Source organism: Haliaeetus albicilla, chromosome 4, assembly GCF_947461875.1.
Source record: "Haliaeetus albicilla chromosome 4, bHalAlb1.1, whole genome shotgun sequence".
NCBI classification, from domain to species: Eukaryota; Metazoa; Chordata; class Aves; order Accipitriformes; family Accipitridae; genus Haliaeetus; species Haliaeetus albicilla.
The window spans coordinates 39,063,322-39,081,884 of record NC_091486.1 but is presented as its reverse complement, the minus strand read 5'-3'; the positions used below and the strand labels follow the sequence as shown (position 1 = coordinate 39,081,884).

The following is an 18,563-nucleotide window of genomic DNA, read 5'->3' as shown; positions in this document are numbered from 1 at the left end:
ATACTCCCTCCATCCTTTGGAAAGACCCTGCACAACATAATCTTAAAACACGTTCTTTAGGGAAACAGCCCTCAAAAAAAAAAAAAGAAAGTGCTAAAAGATTTTGGTGTGCAGGTTCCGCAAATTAAAACCCACCGACATCAGGAGGCCGTGCGGTAGTTTTCTCCCGGGGAGCGGCCGGCAGCGACCGCCTGTCCTGCCGCCAAAATGGACTCTGAGAGGCGCTGCCGGGCCCGCCGCTGCCTTCCCCTTCCGCACCGCCTGGAGCAGCCCTGCGGGGAAGGGAACTCAGGTTTCTCCGCCCCGCCCCCCCCGCCATCGCTTCGTTGCCACGGCTGGGGGCGTCAGGCCCCCCAAAGCCAGCCTGCCGACCCGGGGAGGGGTGACAACCCCGTCCCTGAGGAGATGCCCCCGAAGAGGAAGGAGGGAGCCACGGCAAAGCTGGGAGCGGCTCACGCCCAGCGCAATCACCCAAACAGCCCCTGAATCCATAATCCGCTTCGTCCTGTCGGCCACCTCACCCTCCCTGGCTCTGCCTGAGCCGCCTTTGCTCCCGCTCTCCTCTGTAACGTGATTCTAAAACTACATTAGAAAAATAATAATACAGATGTTTCATCGCAATCCTGTTGTAAGCCCAGATGTAATAGAAGGGATTTATAACTGTAGGAAGGCGGGAGCAGGGATGACTACAGGGATGCGCGTTCCGAGAGGGGCTTTGGGCAGCAGAAATCCTTCCATTCGCTACACAGGGTGAGGAGAGGAGCAACGCTGACGGAACCGAGAAGCTACCACTAAACGACCCGGAAAGAAAATGACAATAACAATAATAACATGACCAACCCACGAGCTTTACAACGCGCCGCCGTGACGGGGTGAGGATCACCTCACCCTCCGCCTGCCGCTGCCGCCTCGTCCCGCCGCGGCGCAAGATGGCGGCGCGACTGCTCCGCTTGCGCCGGTCGTTGAGGGCCGTCGGCCCCCGGCCCTTCTCTGTCCAGGCCAGGTTAGCGGGGCCCAGGGCCGGCGTTGGTGGGCATCGCCGGAAGGCGGGGGGGCGTTGAGTGCGCGGGTGGGGAGGCGGGTGTGCGCCGTGCAGGGCGGGGGGTAGCCGGGACCCGGTGTCTGGGGGCTCTGCCGGCGCGCACCGTAAGGGTGCGGGTAAGGGGGGAGGGTGCGTGTATGTATTTGCCCGTCTGCGTGGGGGTGGGTGTGTATGTGTTCATGGGGTCGCACGTGCTATATGTGCACGTATCTATAAGTATAGATATGCGGTGGGTGTACGTACTTCTGTATGTATTTGGAGGGCTATGTATGTGTGCTCTGTATGCGTGTGGCGGGAAGGTCATAGGCACGGGCGTATATGTATACATAGGCGTGTGTGTATAGGTGTGTGCTTGTGCCCCCATCGCAGGTGGCAGCTGGCGTCTGGGTGAGCGGCCGGTGCCCGGCGGTTCTGGGAGCCCCCTGCGTGCCCTGGGCTGCGGCCTGGGCCCCGCAGGTCTACGAGCCTGCCGAGGCCCCTGGGCCCCGCAGGTCTGGGAGCCCCCGCACCTTCCCCGTGACAGGGCTGACCTTTGCTCTGCTTCCCACCCGTGCTCAGGGGACACTGAGTCCCACAGTGGCAGCAGGTGATGGGCCAGATGCGTCCTTGCCTGGGCACCCCAGTCACCCGCTGGCCCGTGGCAGTAGGGCGCCTGGGCTCAGGGAAGTGGGGTTTGGGAGAAGTGGGGTTTTGGGGAAGCAGAGATGCAGGAGCTTGCTCACAGCTCCTCAGACCTATGGGTTGTGTGTCCCAGGGCAGTGGTTGGCATGAAGGGACAGTCTGGCCTCATCCCCATGTGGCATGTAAGCTGTGAGCTGCAATTAAATCTAAGGGTGGTCTTAAATAAAGCTCAATATCGTCTTTAACAGCTTTAAAAATAAGGTGGAGCTTTTGGGAGAGTCGCTGTGTGCCAAATACGGGAAGCCTGCATTTGAGGGTACAAAATACTGAACAAGCAAGTTGCAGTAGCCCATTTCTTCCAAATACCACTAGAAGTAAATAGAGTCTGTGTTTCAGGGGCATTTAATCCTTCACACCAGGAATAGCGTGAGTAACTTCATGTGGCAGTAAATAAAGACCTTCGTGTCAGTAATGGAGTAAATAATTGCAGGCTCAGCTAAGCTCTGTGGGACTACACGCAATTATTGTGCTGTGCTGAGGAACTGAGGAGAGATGAACAAAATAGTTGAGAAGGGAACAGCGAATGCCTTTTCCATTTAATATAGCTCAGCTCTGTATTTATAATTTCTGATGTTTTGTGGCAATAAAATAAAAGCAAGTCAAAGAACCCAATGCACAAATATAAGAAATGAGTTTTCATTTCAGCCCTAAAGTAGCGTGTCCTCCATGACATTCTAAATCCCTAAAAAAGCTTTAAACCCTTCCTTATTATTTTGTAATTATACTTTGCTTGTGGTTTCAACTACTGACATTTACCACTGTTTCAGTTTTTATTTTTTGTTAAAGAAGCATTTTACTTTTACATAGATTTTTATCAGAGTTCTGGGAGGATTCCTGTACCACAAAAATTCTGAAAGTTAGAAGGCATTAGAAAGTAGTATTTTTAAGGTTAGAACTATGCAGTTATATGTGATAACGCAGAGTGTAATACAGCCCTCAGAGCATGCAAATCTATGCTGTACTTGCTTTTATTTTGAGTGTGTGAATTTTTGGTGTCATAGATTTGCAAATTTGGGACTTTTGGGGGCATGTACAGAATGCACAAAACCCACAAAAAAGTTTACTTGTTCAAAAAGTTAACCCCTCAGTTTAAATTGAGCTGAACTGCATTTTGGAGGTTTTGTGGCAGGGGGAGAAGGCAGTGATGATTTTTAGCATCTCTAATGAACAGAAACTTTATCCTCCTTACCGATGCAGGTATTATTATTGTTTTTAATTTATTTGAAGCGCTAAGGAAAACCAGTCTTGCTTCACCTCCTTTCACAGCCTGGTGAAGTACAGTGTATTTTAGGTCTTCATATTTATCGTGGGTATACTTTGGAGCTAACAGTGTGCTAGACTTGTTATGTTTAACAACACAGGTGTTTCCTGTCTTTTAAAAGAGTTATGTAAATAGGGGTGCCTGTGTCCTAACAGATGCTTTCACTTGTCTTTTGTAGTCCTCTGCAAACTGAACAGCATGGCACAAAGCGCCCAGAACCATCTTCGGCTAAAAGTTTGACTGATATAGGCACTCGGAGGATCTTCTCATCAGATCATGATATCTTCAGGGAGAGTGCCAGGAAGTTCTTTCAGGAAGAAGTGCTGCCTTTTCACACAGAGTAAGATAGCTCTTAAAACATTCTGGTTTGCCAAATAATGCGCACTTTTCCCCCAAAATGCTTTTTAGGGTGTTACTCTTAATCTGATAGGATAAATAGGATATTTTCACTTACAAGCTTTCTATGTCAAGTTTACTCAATTAAGACAAACCTGCCTATGAAAATCATATGCGAAAAAAAAATCACACATAATCAAAATTCACTGTGTTCTTTGAGCTCCAGTGTAGGCAATCTGGCATCCTTGTCTTAGGCCTCTGAGCAGACAAATGCAGTTTGCAGAGTTGCAGTGAAAGTATCCCTGCTTGTAGGTATTAACTCTGACACTGATGTCTTGGGGGTGGAATTAGGGAGGAAATTCACTTCCCATGCTACTGTACTGCTGTCATCCAAAAAGGCATTGACATTATGTCTAGGTTACATTGCAGTAGATTTTGTAAATACAGTACATGTAGGATGGTAAGCTGGATTATATATTACCAAGAAACTTGGACAAAATATCTTCCTTTAAATTTCTATCTTTTTTGCTGCTGTGGAAACAAGTGTGGTCTTCTGCACAGAGTAGATGTGTCATACTTGCATTGAACTAGAGCTGGAGGGTGGTTTTCACCCTTATTGTAGCTATATCCAATCACGTTATAGTTGGGGAAAGAAAATAAATGAACTTGGAACAAGGTTTTGAACAGAAAGTGTTAAGCTGCAGTAGTGTCTTAGGCAATTTTTACTTTACCTGAAAAACATTCTTGTGAAAACACCAGGGGGTAGTGAAGGGCTTTTATTCTTAAATCACGCTGCTAGATGAGTTTCTGTGATGCAGCTCACAGTGTGTATCCACAAACAGTTTAGATGGCACAGTTGAGTAGGTGGGGTGTTGTGGCTCTGGGGCAGAAATGAACAGCAGAAAAGCAATGGAAACAGCTTATGTCAGGGTTGTTGCCAACTGTTTTTTTCATCCTCAAACCATGACCTCAAAGTAGCGTGCTCTTCCACTGTACAATCATATTCTGTCCACAAAACCAGATGTTTTCCCTCATCTTCTGTTAGAATTGACTTCTAGTGCAGGTTTGTGAACAGGTGCTGGCTCTGCTTGAGGTTACTGAAGAACCTGTTTGCTAGCTTGCTGACACAACAATTTTCTAGATAGACTGGAACAAGTTGGACTTGTGTTCTTGCATCACTTCAGCGACCTATGGACCATTCTGTTCTTGCACCTTTCAAGTAAACAAGGAGGCTTCAGGAGTAGTATATTAATTGGCTGGGCTGATGTGAAGAGACAAATATGGCATCAGTGAATGCGGTTGTGGATTATTGTTGAGAAGGTTTGGTGATGGGTGAAGTAGAGACAGGAATGGCCCTGAGAGTGTGTGTGGGGGAAAGCATAGATGGTCACAAGAGAGACTTTTTTAAGATTTTCAGTGAGGAGCAAAAGCTCTGGGAATAGGCTTAAATATGTAGGATAAGATACTTGATTAACTGTGGATAAAGTGTTATGGTATAGCTAGGCTGCACACAGGTGTGTCAGAGGAGTGTCTCTGATACAATTGGTCTACAATATAATTTTAAAATTGTGGTTTTTAAAAAAAGAGAGACTTCAAAAAAAAAATAAAGCTGGGCCCTTAATGGCCATCCAGCTTTCTACTGAGTTGGCAAACTCCATAAAAAGGCACTATTTTTTCAAGAATAAGTAATTACTCTGGTGTTAAAGTTTGCAAACTGTCAGAAGATAAGCCTCAACTATCTATTTACAAACCCAAAACCATCTTAAAGCAGTAATTTACCAAGATACAGTACTGACTTGTAGTTAAGTGCACAGGGACCAGTTTTTATATAAAAGTGACTAATGTGTTAACACTTGGTACTTATAAAGAAGTTCTCATTGGTAGAGTTGAAAGCTTTCACAAAAGATACTGATGTGTTATACTCATTTTGTATGTGGGGAAAATGGAATGTCAGGAAGATAAAGACCTGCTTGTAATTATCGAGATGGTTGTGCCTAAATCTCCTAAATACCAGTCTGGTACTCAGACCAATAGGCAGGACTGCCCTTCATAATGAGGCTTAAAGAGATGTCAGGTTATATGTTGGAAGGAGGAGTTTAACTTGTTACACAGTTGGTGTCCCTGTAATGCCAGTAGCATCTGTGGACTTGAAGAATAGAAAACCTGTTATTAAGCCACTGCTTCTTAGCCTGGAAATACAGTTGTCTATGTACCCCACACATTGTGTGTTGGGGAGACTGAAAGTCTCTTCCTATGCAGTGAAACCTGGCTGCAGGTGCGCTAGTGTGAAGCAGCAGCCACGTCAAATAAACAGTAGTGCATGGGGGATTTAATGTATGACTCTGCTCTTGTATTCATTTTGCAGATGGGAGAAGGATGGCCAGGTGAGCAGGGAGCTCTGGGAAAAGGCTGGACAACAGGGTTTGCTGGGTGTTGCTATTGCTGAAAAACATGGGGGCATTGGAGCGGATATTCTCTCTTCAGCTGTGGTCTGGGAGGAGCAGTAAGTATTAGATGCTTCAGGAAGAATTTCAGTGATATTGTCAGGAGACTGTATGTTTTTCCATAAGATGTCCTCATTGTGGAATATGTTTGCTCACAGAAAATGGTGTTATCTTTCTCATGGAAATGATAGTTTAGACGTATGTAAATCCCTCCTGTTTTAAGTATTCCAGATGATTGTTTAGGTAACAAATGTCATTGTGCTCTGCTGTTAGGACTCTGTGGCTGGGGGAAGCATCATAGTTAGTCTGGTAGGTTATACACTCATTTGGCTGTGAAAGTACATTCTATAAATAACAGTACAAGTGCCATAAACTTAGATTATGTCTGAGACTTTTGCGTGGTGGGCCTTTCTTCATTGTTGGGTCTATTGTAACTGTGTAAATTTCAATGTTTAAATCTTTGTAGTACTTCTGTTTGAACTTTTTTTCTTTTTTCCCTTCTCCCCAAGGATGTATGTTAACTGTACTGGTCCAGGATTCAGCCTTCATTCAGATATAGTCATGCCCTACATTGCAAACTATGGCTCTGAAGAACAGATTAAACACTTTATTCCTGAAATGGTTGCAGGCAAGTGTATTGGAGCTATTGCCATGACAGAACCTGGGGCTGGCAGGTAAGCTAAATAAATACTAAAACAATGGTCTTAAATTAGTAAACAGCATGTAATGTTCTCCATGAAAAAAATTCCTGACCCTCCTGGTTATGTGGTTATCTTAGTGGCTAGACAGTATCCTAGATTAGGATAAAACCAACCTCAAAACCAACTGTTACTTATAGATTACTTTATTATAGCTTTGTTATTTCAAGATACTTGCTCAGAATCCATTTCAGTATTGTCCCACTGTGGGCAAATATGCTTTGTATTTGTGTTTATAGTCACTAACTTGCTTGCCATGTGAACGTACTTTTAATCTGAAATGTAGTCAGGAGAAAATTCCATACCTTGATAAAGAGGGCTTGACTACTAGCTTTTGTTGTGGAACAGAACACCTTATTTTCTTTCCTCTGAATCATTTCAAGCAGAAATGTCCCTCCTTGCCCTTAATTATTGAAGGGCAGACAGCACATGTTTGGAGCAGACACACCTGATCTGGCCAGCTTCAAAACAGAGAGGGGCAGGTGAACAGCAAAACCTGTTGGTACCATGATTCTACAAATGGTAGATGTTGCCAGTGGCTTGTTAAAGAGCCTCCTCATCAGAGTTGAGCCTGCTTGGAGGGTGTGGTTTTGTCTGGTGTTTGTCATCTAAGGCATATTGGCATAAGGGGATGCTGACCTGTTGGTGTCAGTGCTTGTATTACACCACCTTCCACAAGCAGATATGTTAAAATGGGACTTCATGCTCTTGTACAATTGCATAGATTTATCATCCCTTTCCACAGCATGCTTAGGGTTTCTGTGTTGCACTCTAAGCTATTTCACAGTGTTTCACTATCCTCGTATGTATTTTCACTGAGCTGGTGCCTGGACAGTATAAATACCTACCTTGCTTTATACTGGGTAGAATTCAAGATACAAATTGCAGCTTCTGGAATGGTTTCTTGAAGGACCTTATGAATTTCATTTTAGTGACTTGCAGGGGATACGAACATATGCGAAAAAGGATGGAAGTGACTGGATTCTTAATGGGAGTAAGGTAAGTGAACAGACATATACCGCTCATAGACTTGGGAACTGAATGTATTTAGACACTGAAGGATATACACCACTGTTAGTATCTCCCTCCAGTCCTTTCACCTTTGTTTTTTCTGTGGGTTATGTTGTGTGGTGTTTTTTTCCCAGTTACTTTTTTAATAGGACTGTTGTATTTCTTTTTTATATATCTGTTGCTGGCAGTTTATGGACCAATTTATGGAAGGACCTGAGTAGCTTCTTTTCATAGCTTTTAAATCACCCTATCCAAAGGCCTATTTCCCCTTAAAGAAGAAAAGGGGAAAATCCCCAAAGCCTGCATAGTATAAGCAGGACCAGGGCTGGTTTTTAGTACCGAGGTTGAACAACAAAATATATATACTACCACTGTGAAATCTTCTGTGGCCTGATGAAAAAGTTGTGTTGCCACAATGCAAGCTGTGGAATCCTTATTCAGGAGCTGCTGGTCATGTTACAAGAAAAAAAACAAACTGCATCAGATGCTCTGTGTGTGTTGTCAAGCCATTGTAAAGCTGGCAGCATTGACCTTTTATTGCCGAAATAAAAACCAAGAAGGCAGAAATAGTGTTCAAATGAAAGTGTGGGTTCAATGGGGTTTTTTTTTAAAGCTATGAAATGTCTTAATCTTCTTCCTTCCCCCCTTCTTTTGTACTCCTGCTGATAACATGGTACTGATAGAGACTTCCAGCCTTAGCAGAACTTCAAGTGGTGAGAATATGTGCAAGCAAGTATGTACATACAGGTGTTCAAAAGGATACTTGCTCATGCTGCACAGTTGAAGCCAAGCAGGACAGATAGCTCATTTCTATTGCTGGAGTTAAGATGGATCACTTTGGCAGGTTCATGAGCCATTCTACAGGATTATTGTAAGCAGTTGTGACAAGATGCCATTGATAGTTTTGCATGTTATACCTTGCTAATTTAATTTCTAGAGAAGAGAACCTCTTGTGTTCCATTTAGTACCTACATTTGATACCATATTCCTTCTTTATCATGGGACAGACAAAAGAAACAGATATATATGTTCTTTAACTTCACACTTCTGACCCACACAATACTTCAAAAACTAGTTCCTGCTTTAATAGACCTTGTTTCAAAACACTTAATTCAGACAGCTTAAAGCTTAAAATTCTTCTGGACACCTTGCCTTTCATTTCACCTATGAAAGTATTGATGCAGTTTTTCTTTCTGCTGCTTGATGATCTCTTCTAACTTTTATCCACCTAGCTCATTGATTTATTCCAACTTGCATTTTTTACAGGTATTTATCACAAATGGTTGGATGAGCGATGTCGTGATCGTGGTTGCAGTTACAAACCGGGAAGCCCGATCTCCTGCTCATGGGATCAGCCTTTTTCTGGTGCAAAATGGAACCAAAGGTTTCATCAAAGGACGCAAACTGAACAAGATTGGCCTGAAAGCTCAAGTGAGTTCATACAACCCCTAACACATAATAGACTTGGACCATTTAATGCCTAGCTTTAGCTTAAGAAATGTAAAACGGAACTGTGGTGCTATTCTAGTTCTTAGGCTTTAGAGCACAAATGATACATATGTAGAATATGTATGCTGAGTTTGCCTATGGAAGTCTGAAGCATGTGATGTGCAAGGAGAGGCTGTGGAAGCTGGATTTGTTCACTCTGAAGAAGCCTGAAAGGACAGGATCTTACTGGTGTCTTAGGTAGTTAACGGTTGGCTGTAGAGGTGGTGGAGCCTGATCCTTCTTAGAGGGGCACAATGAAGGGATAGTGGCAAGGGGCACAAGTTACATTAAGGAAAATTCTAAGTAGGTATCAAGAAAAAAAAATTCACCATAAAAGTGATCAGATACTGGAGCAGGGGCCCAGAGAGGTCATGGAGCCTTCATCTTTGGGAAGCATAACTGGACAAGGCCCTCAGCTGCTTGCTTTGCTGGAGCTGCTTTGAGTAGGAGATAAAATTAGATGACCTCTGGAGGACCCTTCCAACCTAAATGATTCTATGATTTCAAGTTAAAGTGTACAATACCAAGAAAAAAATGGAGCAAAAGAAGTGGAATGAAGAGATCAGAACGTCAAGCTATAAACTGTTGCATTTAAAATCCTCTTAGGACACAGCAGAGCTGTTTTTTGAAGATGTGCGGTTGCCAGCCAGTGCCTTGCTTGGAAAAGAGAACAAAGGCTTCTATTATCTGATGGCAGAGCTCCCTCAGGTAAGAGGAACGTGAGTGTTTGCTGTCTGTGGGAAGAATACAGAGACAATTTTTGTCATTGCAAGAATCTGCCTTAGTCTTGAAGATTATGTATCGTGGGGAGCCAGGTTGGGCTCAGAATCAGGGTGTGTAGGCAACATTGTGTTGGTATTGCTGCTTTTTATCTGAAGTACACAGTTCCTAGTGCTAAAAGTGCAATTCTTTAGGTATTGGTAAAAATGTTGATATCCCACCAGCTCAAAGCCAGATCTCTTAATCAACAGCCCAGCTATCGAAGAACCTGAGGGTAGTGTATTTAGAAGAACATACCACAGGTTTGTTTGTATACTTCTAGCATGGAACCACTTCGCTTCATAAATTAAATATAGCTTGGAAGTCTCTGATGCATTTGGCATTCTCTTTAAAGAAACAAGCAAGCACTGTTGTTCTAGCTCTTCTACCAGTAGGAGCATATTAAAGATATAAGGAACTCTTTCTTTGTCCATATAGCAAAGTAAAGAAATTGTTCAGTTGCCAAAATACCTTGCTAGTGGAAATAACAGTTTATGACTTAGTTTATGAAGTTTTGGTATTATTTGCGAGGACAAAAAGGCAATGTGGTTTTTCAAAATGTGAATGTGCTTTATCAAAACTATGACTTTGTATTTGCCTCATCTGGTAGGGATCATGTTTATTTAATTTTTTACTGTGAGTAAATATGAAACCTGATCAAAGGAAATTTTTGACTGGTTTAAAGAAGTACTCGTGAACAGGTTCAACGTGATGTGTTGGATGATTTCAGTGGTGCTAGAAGTAACTGTTCTGTTCTTAGTTTCTGTTTTTCAACATGTTATGAGGAAGGAAAAAACAACCAGGTTTTTTGTAGGTTTTGTTTTTTCTAGAGGTGTCCTATTGAAATTGTTAAATACAGTTGTTGTTTAAACTGAGCAGTGAAAACCAATAACTGAAATAGAATTCGATGTGAATTTTTCAGTCAGTAAGAGTCTTGTGGTTGATTTATAGCTATTTTTTGAGGCATTGCTGTGATAGAACATTACACCGGAGAAGACTTAAAAGTGAGCTTCAGGCAGCAAGGCATTTGTCCCACTCATTAATTTCAGTAATGCAGTGTGTCTGGTTTAATACTTAGTGTGACTTCTGCCCCCCCTCCCTTAATGAACAATAATGAACATCTGTGTCCCAATTGTGCATCTGATGTGGAGAAATATATAACTAATTCAACTGGATTCTGTAACTTGTGTTTTGAAAGGAAAGACTGCTAATTGCTGATATGGCTCTTGCCAGTTGTGAATTCATGTTTGAAGAAACAAGGAATTATGTGAAGCAAAGAAGAGCTTTTGGGAAGACAATTGCACACTTGCAGGTGAGTTTGAACTGAGAGATTTGCATACAGATTCCAGTGTGCATTTGCTTTACATCTGTGTATGTGAAATAGCAAATGAAAATCACTGACCTGTTTTCAAAGGACTATTTGCACAGGTTTCACTGTTGGACTGTGGCTGTTTTTAACCTCCATGCCCATTGTTCATTTTTGAAAAACAAAAAAAATTCAAAAACCCAACATCACAAAAGCCTTAATGTATGATTCAGTTAGATACCTCCCAGCAGTGCTGCTTTTGGAAGTGAAATATGCAGGTAGAAACTATACTGGCTTTTTGCTGCTGCTGAAGAAAAATTACCTTGCTGCTCTTAGCCTTGCATTTTACTGTTGGAGGCCCTAATCACAGGGTCTGTCACACCTGCATATATTTCTGTATCTGCCTGGAATCCTACAGACTGCAGAAGAGCTTGGTGCACTTGCAGGTATTGCGTTCCTCTGCACGTAATGCATTGCAGAAAAATGAACTTTGAGGCTGATGCTGGTGGGGGTTCCCAGGCAGTGACCTTGCTGCCTGAATGCCTGCAGGGGTGTTTGTATTCAGCTTTATGGGTATTGTAATGAGATTCCTCAGCTAGCTGGGTATTTAAGTGACTGCATATAAAACAGTTGGGTCATTCTCTGTGAGCATACCTTGCTCCTGACAGTGGTAGCTAATTGTGTTTTGAGACATTTATGCCTACGCTCTTTAGTTGCAGTCATAAAACAGATGTTGCTTTCCGCAGTATTGTGATGTTACAATTTTCCTAAAAACCACATTAGCTGTTAGGGCTGAAGCAGACCAAGCTCCTGCATGTTTGGTTTATAGGATAGAAGTGACTCATATGGGTTAGAGGATGTTGACATCCTTTTTTTTTTTTTTAATATTTTTGAAATAATTAAATAATCCAAGTCCTGAGACTTCCTTTGTCAAAATCAAATCTTTATTTGTGAATAGCAGCAGAATTGGGCCCTTTAGGGGCTGGAATGCTAAGTATCTTTCAGGAAATTATGATCTTCATCTGTTTTTAAAGTTAACATTCAAAAATCTATAATTCCAGATGGAATTTAGTGTGTGCAGCGTGCAGCTTTAACACAAAAGAAATGTATTTCACCTTTTTTTTTTTAATGTAGGTAGGGGATGCTTCGTAATTGTAGTAGTTCACTGTGCAGAGGCATCCAAAATAATCTGCTCCTTTTTTAGGCTAGCCCACTGTCGACCACCAGGCGGCCAATAAACTTCATGAAGTATATTATTTTTGCCAAAATAATCCATTTGTGCATACCTTTTCAGTTTCCTTTTTGTTGCTGATGGCTAGAATGTGCACATAATCAAAAATCCTTTCAATTAGAGCTCTGGCTTGCTTAATTTGTTTAGTCATGCTACAGGACAGTGTTTGAAATCAAATCTTTTCTTTGTAATAGTAGACTGGTCCATTGTATTTATTGTCAAGGGAAGCAAGAAGATTTTTTTATATATACAATTTTAGAACTGTGAGATTAGAAAAAACTTTTGTTACTGGGTGGTGTTTTTATCCCCTCCCTACCAGATTTACAAGAAGATGGTTGAATGCTTGCTTGGTCTGGTTTTACATAATCTTAGCGAAGGATTTTTACCTCTTTTACATCAAAACTCCTTTCCAATGTGGCAGAGCTCAGTGTTGAAAAACCTTCTGATAGTTAGTCTAAAATTTCCTTTCATTTTGCTTGTGTCTCTTTGCATGTGACTTAAACTCTGAAGGACTGAATGCATAGAAAAAGCATTCAATAGATGATGAAATGTTATTAATTGGGGAAGTTAGTGGCTCTACAGAGTGAAAGGACATTCCCCCACAAGAGGGAGCTGAAGGTGACAGAGCACCCAGTGCCTCCTACTCTGTGCTCTCTAGGAATTTGTTTCCAGGCTCTTGGGGTTTTTCTCTTAAGGTCATGTTTTGAGTTGGTCTTGAGAAGTAAAGGGCAGTACTTTTCTCTAATAAGATTGGTAAAGACATAATTGTATGGAAAGTAAGCTGTCTTTTGGTGTACAGAGCCAAAGTTGTTTGAAATGGTGATTTCTAACAGAAATCCTCTTAGGAAATGCTCCATTTCCTACTTCAAATATCACTTTAAAACTGTACTACTTCTGCTCTTTCTTTCCTCTGCCTCCTCTATCCACTTCCAAAATAAGACGGTACAGCACAAGTTGGCAGAAATGAAAACGCAGATTTGCGTGGGCCGAGCATTTATGGACAACTGTTTGCAGCTGCATGCAGATAAACGTCTGGACTCCTCCACAGCTTCTATGGCAAAGTATTGGTATGTGGTTAAAGTAATTTGGAAGTGTTACTTGCATGATCTTGACAGGAGTCTAATGATAAAAACACTGTTCAGATCTAACGAAAAGATAAAATTACTGTCTGATTAATAATAACATTGTCAATTTCTAATAGAGACCTCTAGCTTTAACTTTAGTCATGTAGTCAACAAAAATCCAAGTTACATTGAAAACCAGTGTTGGTTAAACAGATCAATTTCAAAACAATAGCTTTTAAAATAGGCTTCCATTAATAACAAGATCAGGACTCAGCTTTAGCATCAAGTAAAAGTGAGTACTTCATTGGCATTTAGACAAACATTTACATTTTACTGTAGCAAATTGTTGTTGGGTGTTTTTTTGATTTTGTTGTGTTTGGTGTTTTTTTAATTTAAAAGCACGGGTTTATTTGAAGCTCGTACGATACTTTTCAGTTAATGTTACTTAGCAATAGCTGTTTTGCCCAGCCAGTTTTTGAAGCTCTCTGGTTTTGGGAAGAAATAGTTGGCTACAGCTATTGCTGTAACTGAGACTAAACAGTGCTTTCCTTTATTGGCCAGAACTCCTCCTCTCTCTCCCTGGGCTTGGTGGTGTTATCTATCTGTCAACTTAGGTTTAACCAGAGAAAGCTGGATAAATAGAAACATTTTAAGATAGTGAGTAGCACATGAATTTGTATAGTTTTATTTTGCTTGCAAGGATGGGACAAAAAAGCACATCAGACATGAACAAATAATTTTATGGAAGATGCATAGGTTTAGATTCTAGACTTTTAAAAATAAATATAGAGGAAATGAGTAGAGAATGCTAAGGGAATCCAGAGAGAATATTTATGAGAGGAAGGATTTTGATTGCATGCTATTCCTGGCACTGATTACCTAGAAGTACCAGGTACATAAGCAGAGGAATTGAGAGGCATTTGAGGAGGAGGAAACAACTAGTGCCAGCTCAGATATGTAGACTTGTGTTGGGAAAGTTGTTGAGGAAGTAAAGCATTTGAAACTCCCCCACCCTCCCAACTGTTTAGCGTCGCAATTTGTTATAGATTTCCCCTTTCTCTAGCGGAGTCCCTGTGACTCCCTTCCATAAAACTATCTTATATGGTCTAGAAAATGCTTGAATGTAGAATTGCTTTATTCCCTAATATTTCAGGACACCAACTCCAGTTAATTTTGCTTCAAACCTTTTGTAATAGTCAATGACTTGAGTTAGAGCTTTGAAGGATTTTAAAACATAGTTTGTGTATCTCTTTTCTAATATCTGATGAAAGGTCTGTAGGTTTTATTTCATGGTGGCAGGTTGTATTATATACCTAAATTAATTTGAAAATGTATTTAGGAGAGACAGTTGCAGTGCCTCACTGCTGCAGACTTAACATTGGTATAATACGCTCTAAGGATTTAGCTGGATGGGGGGTGGTTTGGAGAAAAGGACTCTTACATTTTTCCATGAGAAGCAATTGGCTTGAATTGTCATTTTCTTTACTTCTGTTGCCACTCTGAAAGTTGTATGCTTAGAAAGTGTTGGGTTTTTTTCGTGTCTTTTTTTTAACTTTAGCTTGAACTTCGAGTGCAGTTAAAATCTTATTTTGCAGTTAAATCCATATTTTGCAGCGAGCAATCCTGTTTAAGAATTACAGTATTTTTTTTTAGAATTGAAAACTGTAAAATCTACTGAGGAAAATAAATTATCCCCAGGTGATGGTTATACTCAAAGAACATTCTGGCATGTTGCTAGTGGCGGGGAAGCCTGCGATGCTGTTAATTTTTGACAAAGCTGAGGGATTTGGTATGAAAAGAGACTATATCAACCTGCTTTACAAAAGAAATCTCTTGGCCTGTGAGAAAGGTAAACAAGCTTGCCTGTTTTGAAAGCTTTCCTTCTCCAAAAGCTCTTCCATAAGGAAAACAAATCTTTAATATATTAAATTGAACAGTATTTATTTCTTACCAATCATGAAGGAAGAAAAAAGTCTCTCAGAATGTAAAGTATTTTAATGGCCAGCATTTAATAGCAGTTATATAGAGTAAAAAGTTTGGTTATATTCTTGTCGTGCTAACTTATCTGTATCTCTAGTAATGTTTCACAGCATAACATCCTTCTAAAAACAAATTTATTTTCGGCCACTTAAGGTCTTCTGATCTCCAAAACAACATAGCTACTCAGTGTGTGCAACTGCACGGAGGATGGGGGTACATGTGGGAGTATCCAATAGCAAAGTAAGTGTAACATTTCAGACTTGAATGACGAAAGATTACCAGCAAAGTGAAATGAGGCTCTTCTTTAGGTCTACTTGTTAGTTGTTTTGTGTTAGTGTTGATTTACTGTTCCTTTTCTCATCGTGGTTGTTGAAAGGCAATCTACTGTACAGATGTCTGCAGGAAGGCTTTGTTTTGATTCTCCAAATAATTCATAAGCTGCTGAGCAGTTATTATCTGTTCTTTCACAAAACAGAAGTTGCTTTTCTGGAAGAAAATGTTAATTGAAAAACAGAGAAGCAATGGAAAAAAATAAAAATGAGGGGAGCTAGTTTGTATGTTCTATCTGAAATTAAATGCATACGTGTGAAGGAAGGAAAACATATTGGTCAGTCTAAATCTTGTGTAATACCACGAAATAACAAATTGCCTAATCAAGCACATGGCTGGCTACATTCACCTTTTTTACACCTTTTTAAATGAAAAAGCTAAGAGATTTATATGTAGAAAGAGGAATTTGCCATTCGTGATTTTTTGCTTACTTTATGAATTTAGGGACATTTATGGAGTTCTTTTATATATTTCTTTGTGTATTATCTGTGAAGATGTGCTTCCTTTTGTGTACATGCCATTTGACACACTAAGAAGAGTTTTTTGGGTGCTGTTTTTATTTATTAAAAAAAAAAAAAAAAAAAAGAGGGTGATCTGGTAGTAGAAACAGCCAAAACAGGACTGCTATGCAGTTGTCATAAGCAGATAAACTAATTTTTTTAACTGAGTAGGTTTAGGGTTTTTTTTATTCTAAATACATTAAGAATATGAAATGTTGCTTTAAAATAACTTTTTCCTGCACATTTTTAATGAGTGTAATTTGTGAGTGTTCTGCACCCTATCTTACTAAATAGGAAGGCCAGCAAGCCCTGTTCAGGGTGTCCTCCAACCCCTACTTATCTATGTGTGCAGTAGTTGTCCATACAGGGTTTTATTATCCCCGTGGTTCAGCAACATGTGTGTTTCCAGAGAATGCCGCATTGCTCCTGGGCTGCTCTCTGTATAATGAAGCAGAATTAAGATGGAAAAGCACACTGTCATCGTCCTGTGTGCTGTCACCAGCGGTGCATGTACTGGGGCCGGTTCCAGCATGAGGATGTAAATGGTTTGGCTACATGCAGCTTTTCAGCTGCTGGCCCAAATGGAGCTGGAACTGGTGTCAGTAGAAGGCTGTAGCCCGCTGATGTGAAACTAGTTGGCACTTTCTTTTCCTCCGAGGTGTTTTGAGTCCCACCTCAAAGAAATAACTGACAGCACCATTAGCAGTCCTCTTGACAGGATCAGACAGGCCAGGACATTAGAGCAAATTTCCACGATAACTATCAATTTGGCTCTGCAGGAGTTGTTTTTTCACAACAGTGAGGCTCCTGGGTCTTGCAGTTCATGGAGGCTTGCTGTTCTGCAGGATGTGTGTGGTGGGTGAATGGGGGCTTTGGTGTCCAGGGTTGAGTTAATGCTCAGGTGACATGAGGAAAGGAGGGAACAAGAACTGGCAGGCAAAACCTGGTAGAAGTCTGGTTTTATAGAGCTTTGTTTTATTTTTGTTTAATTAGGGGAGATATCGGAGACTTTACAATGCAAACAAAAAACCAGGGAAGAGATACTGACCAAATTCCTAGTTTGGCACAGTACCTTGGAAAGATGAAATATTTTAGGTAGTCGAAACCTCTTTGAAAATGTGAACCTCTTTAAAAATGGGAATAGCATAGTTTGAAAAGAGGGGTCTTCAAAGATAAAACTTGACATCTTTTTCTTTTGATTGTATGTCCACTCTGAGGAGTTATTTTTAATTTTTCCTTGTTTTGTTTTTTTTTTCCCTCAGAGCTTTTGTGGATGCCCGTGTTCAGCCAATCTATGGTGGTACCAATGAAATAATGAAAGAACTTATTGCTAGAGACATTGTCAATGACAAGTAGGGCAGATGCTTACTACTTTGGAGAGTCTTCTAGAATCCTTTTGTGTCAATATATGGCATAAAATCAGACATCAGAATGTAAGTAAAATGAATGTGGTGTATTGTATTCTTTCAAGGAAGTGACACTAAAAAAAAAAAGTGTTAGTAACAGTGCACTCGTATGCAGGATATCTAATATTTAATGAACTTTCACTTTAAATATCTTTGGACAACACAGAGTAGTTCTCTGGGTTCCAAAAGTTCTGGTAGTGAAAGGTGATTTTGTGTCTGGAACATTATGGGTAGCTCAGTCTTTCAGACTTGATGCCATTATATTGAATCTAACCCTCACTTTTCAGAATCAACCTCTTCTCCAGAGAAGCCATGTTCTTAACAAATAAACAAAAGTTAAATGTTAATATAAGTGTGAATTTGTATTTCCCCTTGAGAAGTATCACTGTGGTGAAGTAGAACATGAAACTTTGGCTGCTGTTCCTATATGCACACGTGGTTACTGCACAGCAGCCACCAGCTGTAGGGGGAGGGAATGAATGTATGACTGACCGCTATGTTTACCTGTAATCCAGAATGCCTTATTTTAATTACTTTCTCCACATAAAATATAATAAAGGATTTCTATGCAATCTCATGGCTGTCTGCATTACTTCAAAGCCTGAGGGAGAACCGGGACACTTCCTCTGTGCCCATAGTCACCTCAGGGCTTTGAGGGGGAGTTTTGAGAAAAGGAAGGTGATGCTGGTGAATATTTTAAAGTATTTCCAAGTTGTTATCCCCAATAAAAATGCTAAAAAATTATTTGGGGGGTTTCTTTTTAATTACTTATGCATAGCGGGGGTTATATCTTCACCTCCCCTGAAGCAGGGAGCAGTGCTGCTCGGGGCGCTCGCCACTACCCCCACCTCCCTCACCGCCCTGACCGGGAAAGCGAATACCGCTCCGCGCGCCACCGCCCCCCTCCCGCCGCGCGGCGGCGCGCGCAGCAGGAGGGACGTCCCCGCGTCCGGCGCCCCGCCAATGGAGGGCGGCCTGCCCCGCGCCGAGCCCCGCCCCCGGGCGCGGCGGATTGGCCGCGCTCCT

The 18,563-nt window shown here is 41.3% G+C and overlaps 1 protein-coding gene across 1 annotated transcript; it reads left to right on the top strand.

The window, feature by feature from the left end:
- Window positions 1–371: 371 nt before the first annotated feature.
- ACADL (acyl-CoA dehydrogenase long chain) lies at window positions 372–18,114 on the top strand. The gene is made up of 11 exons (XM_069782002.1): window positions 372–1,003; window positions 3,163–3,324; window positions 5,686–5,823; window positions 6,274–6,438; window positions 7,395–7,461; window positions 8,740–8,904; window positions 9,568–9,669; window positions 10,919–11,032; window positions 13,197–13,324; window positions 15,455–15,541; window positions 17,394–18,114. Exons 1-11 carry the CDS (start codon window positions 930–932, stop codon window positions 17,485–17,487), a joined length of 1,296 nt encoding a protein of 431 aa, XP_069638103.1. The 5' UTR covers window positions 372–929; the 3' UTR covers window positions 17,488–18,114.
- The last annotated feature ends 449 nt before the right edge of the window (window positions 18,115–18,563 follow it).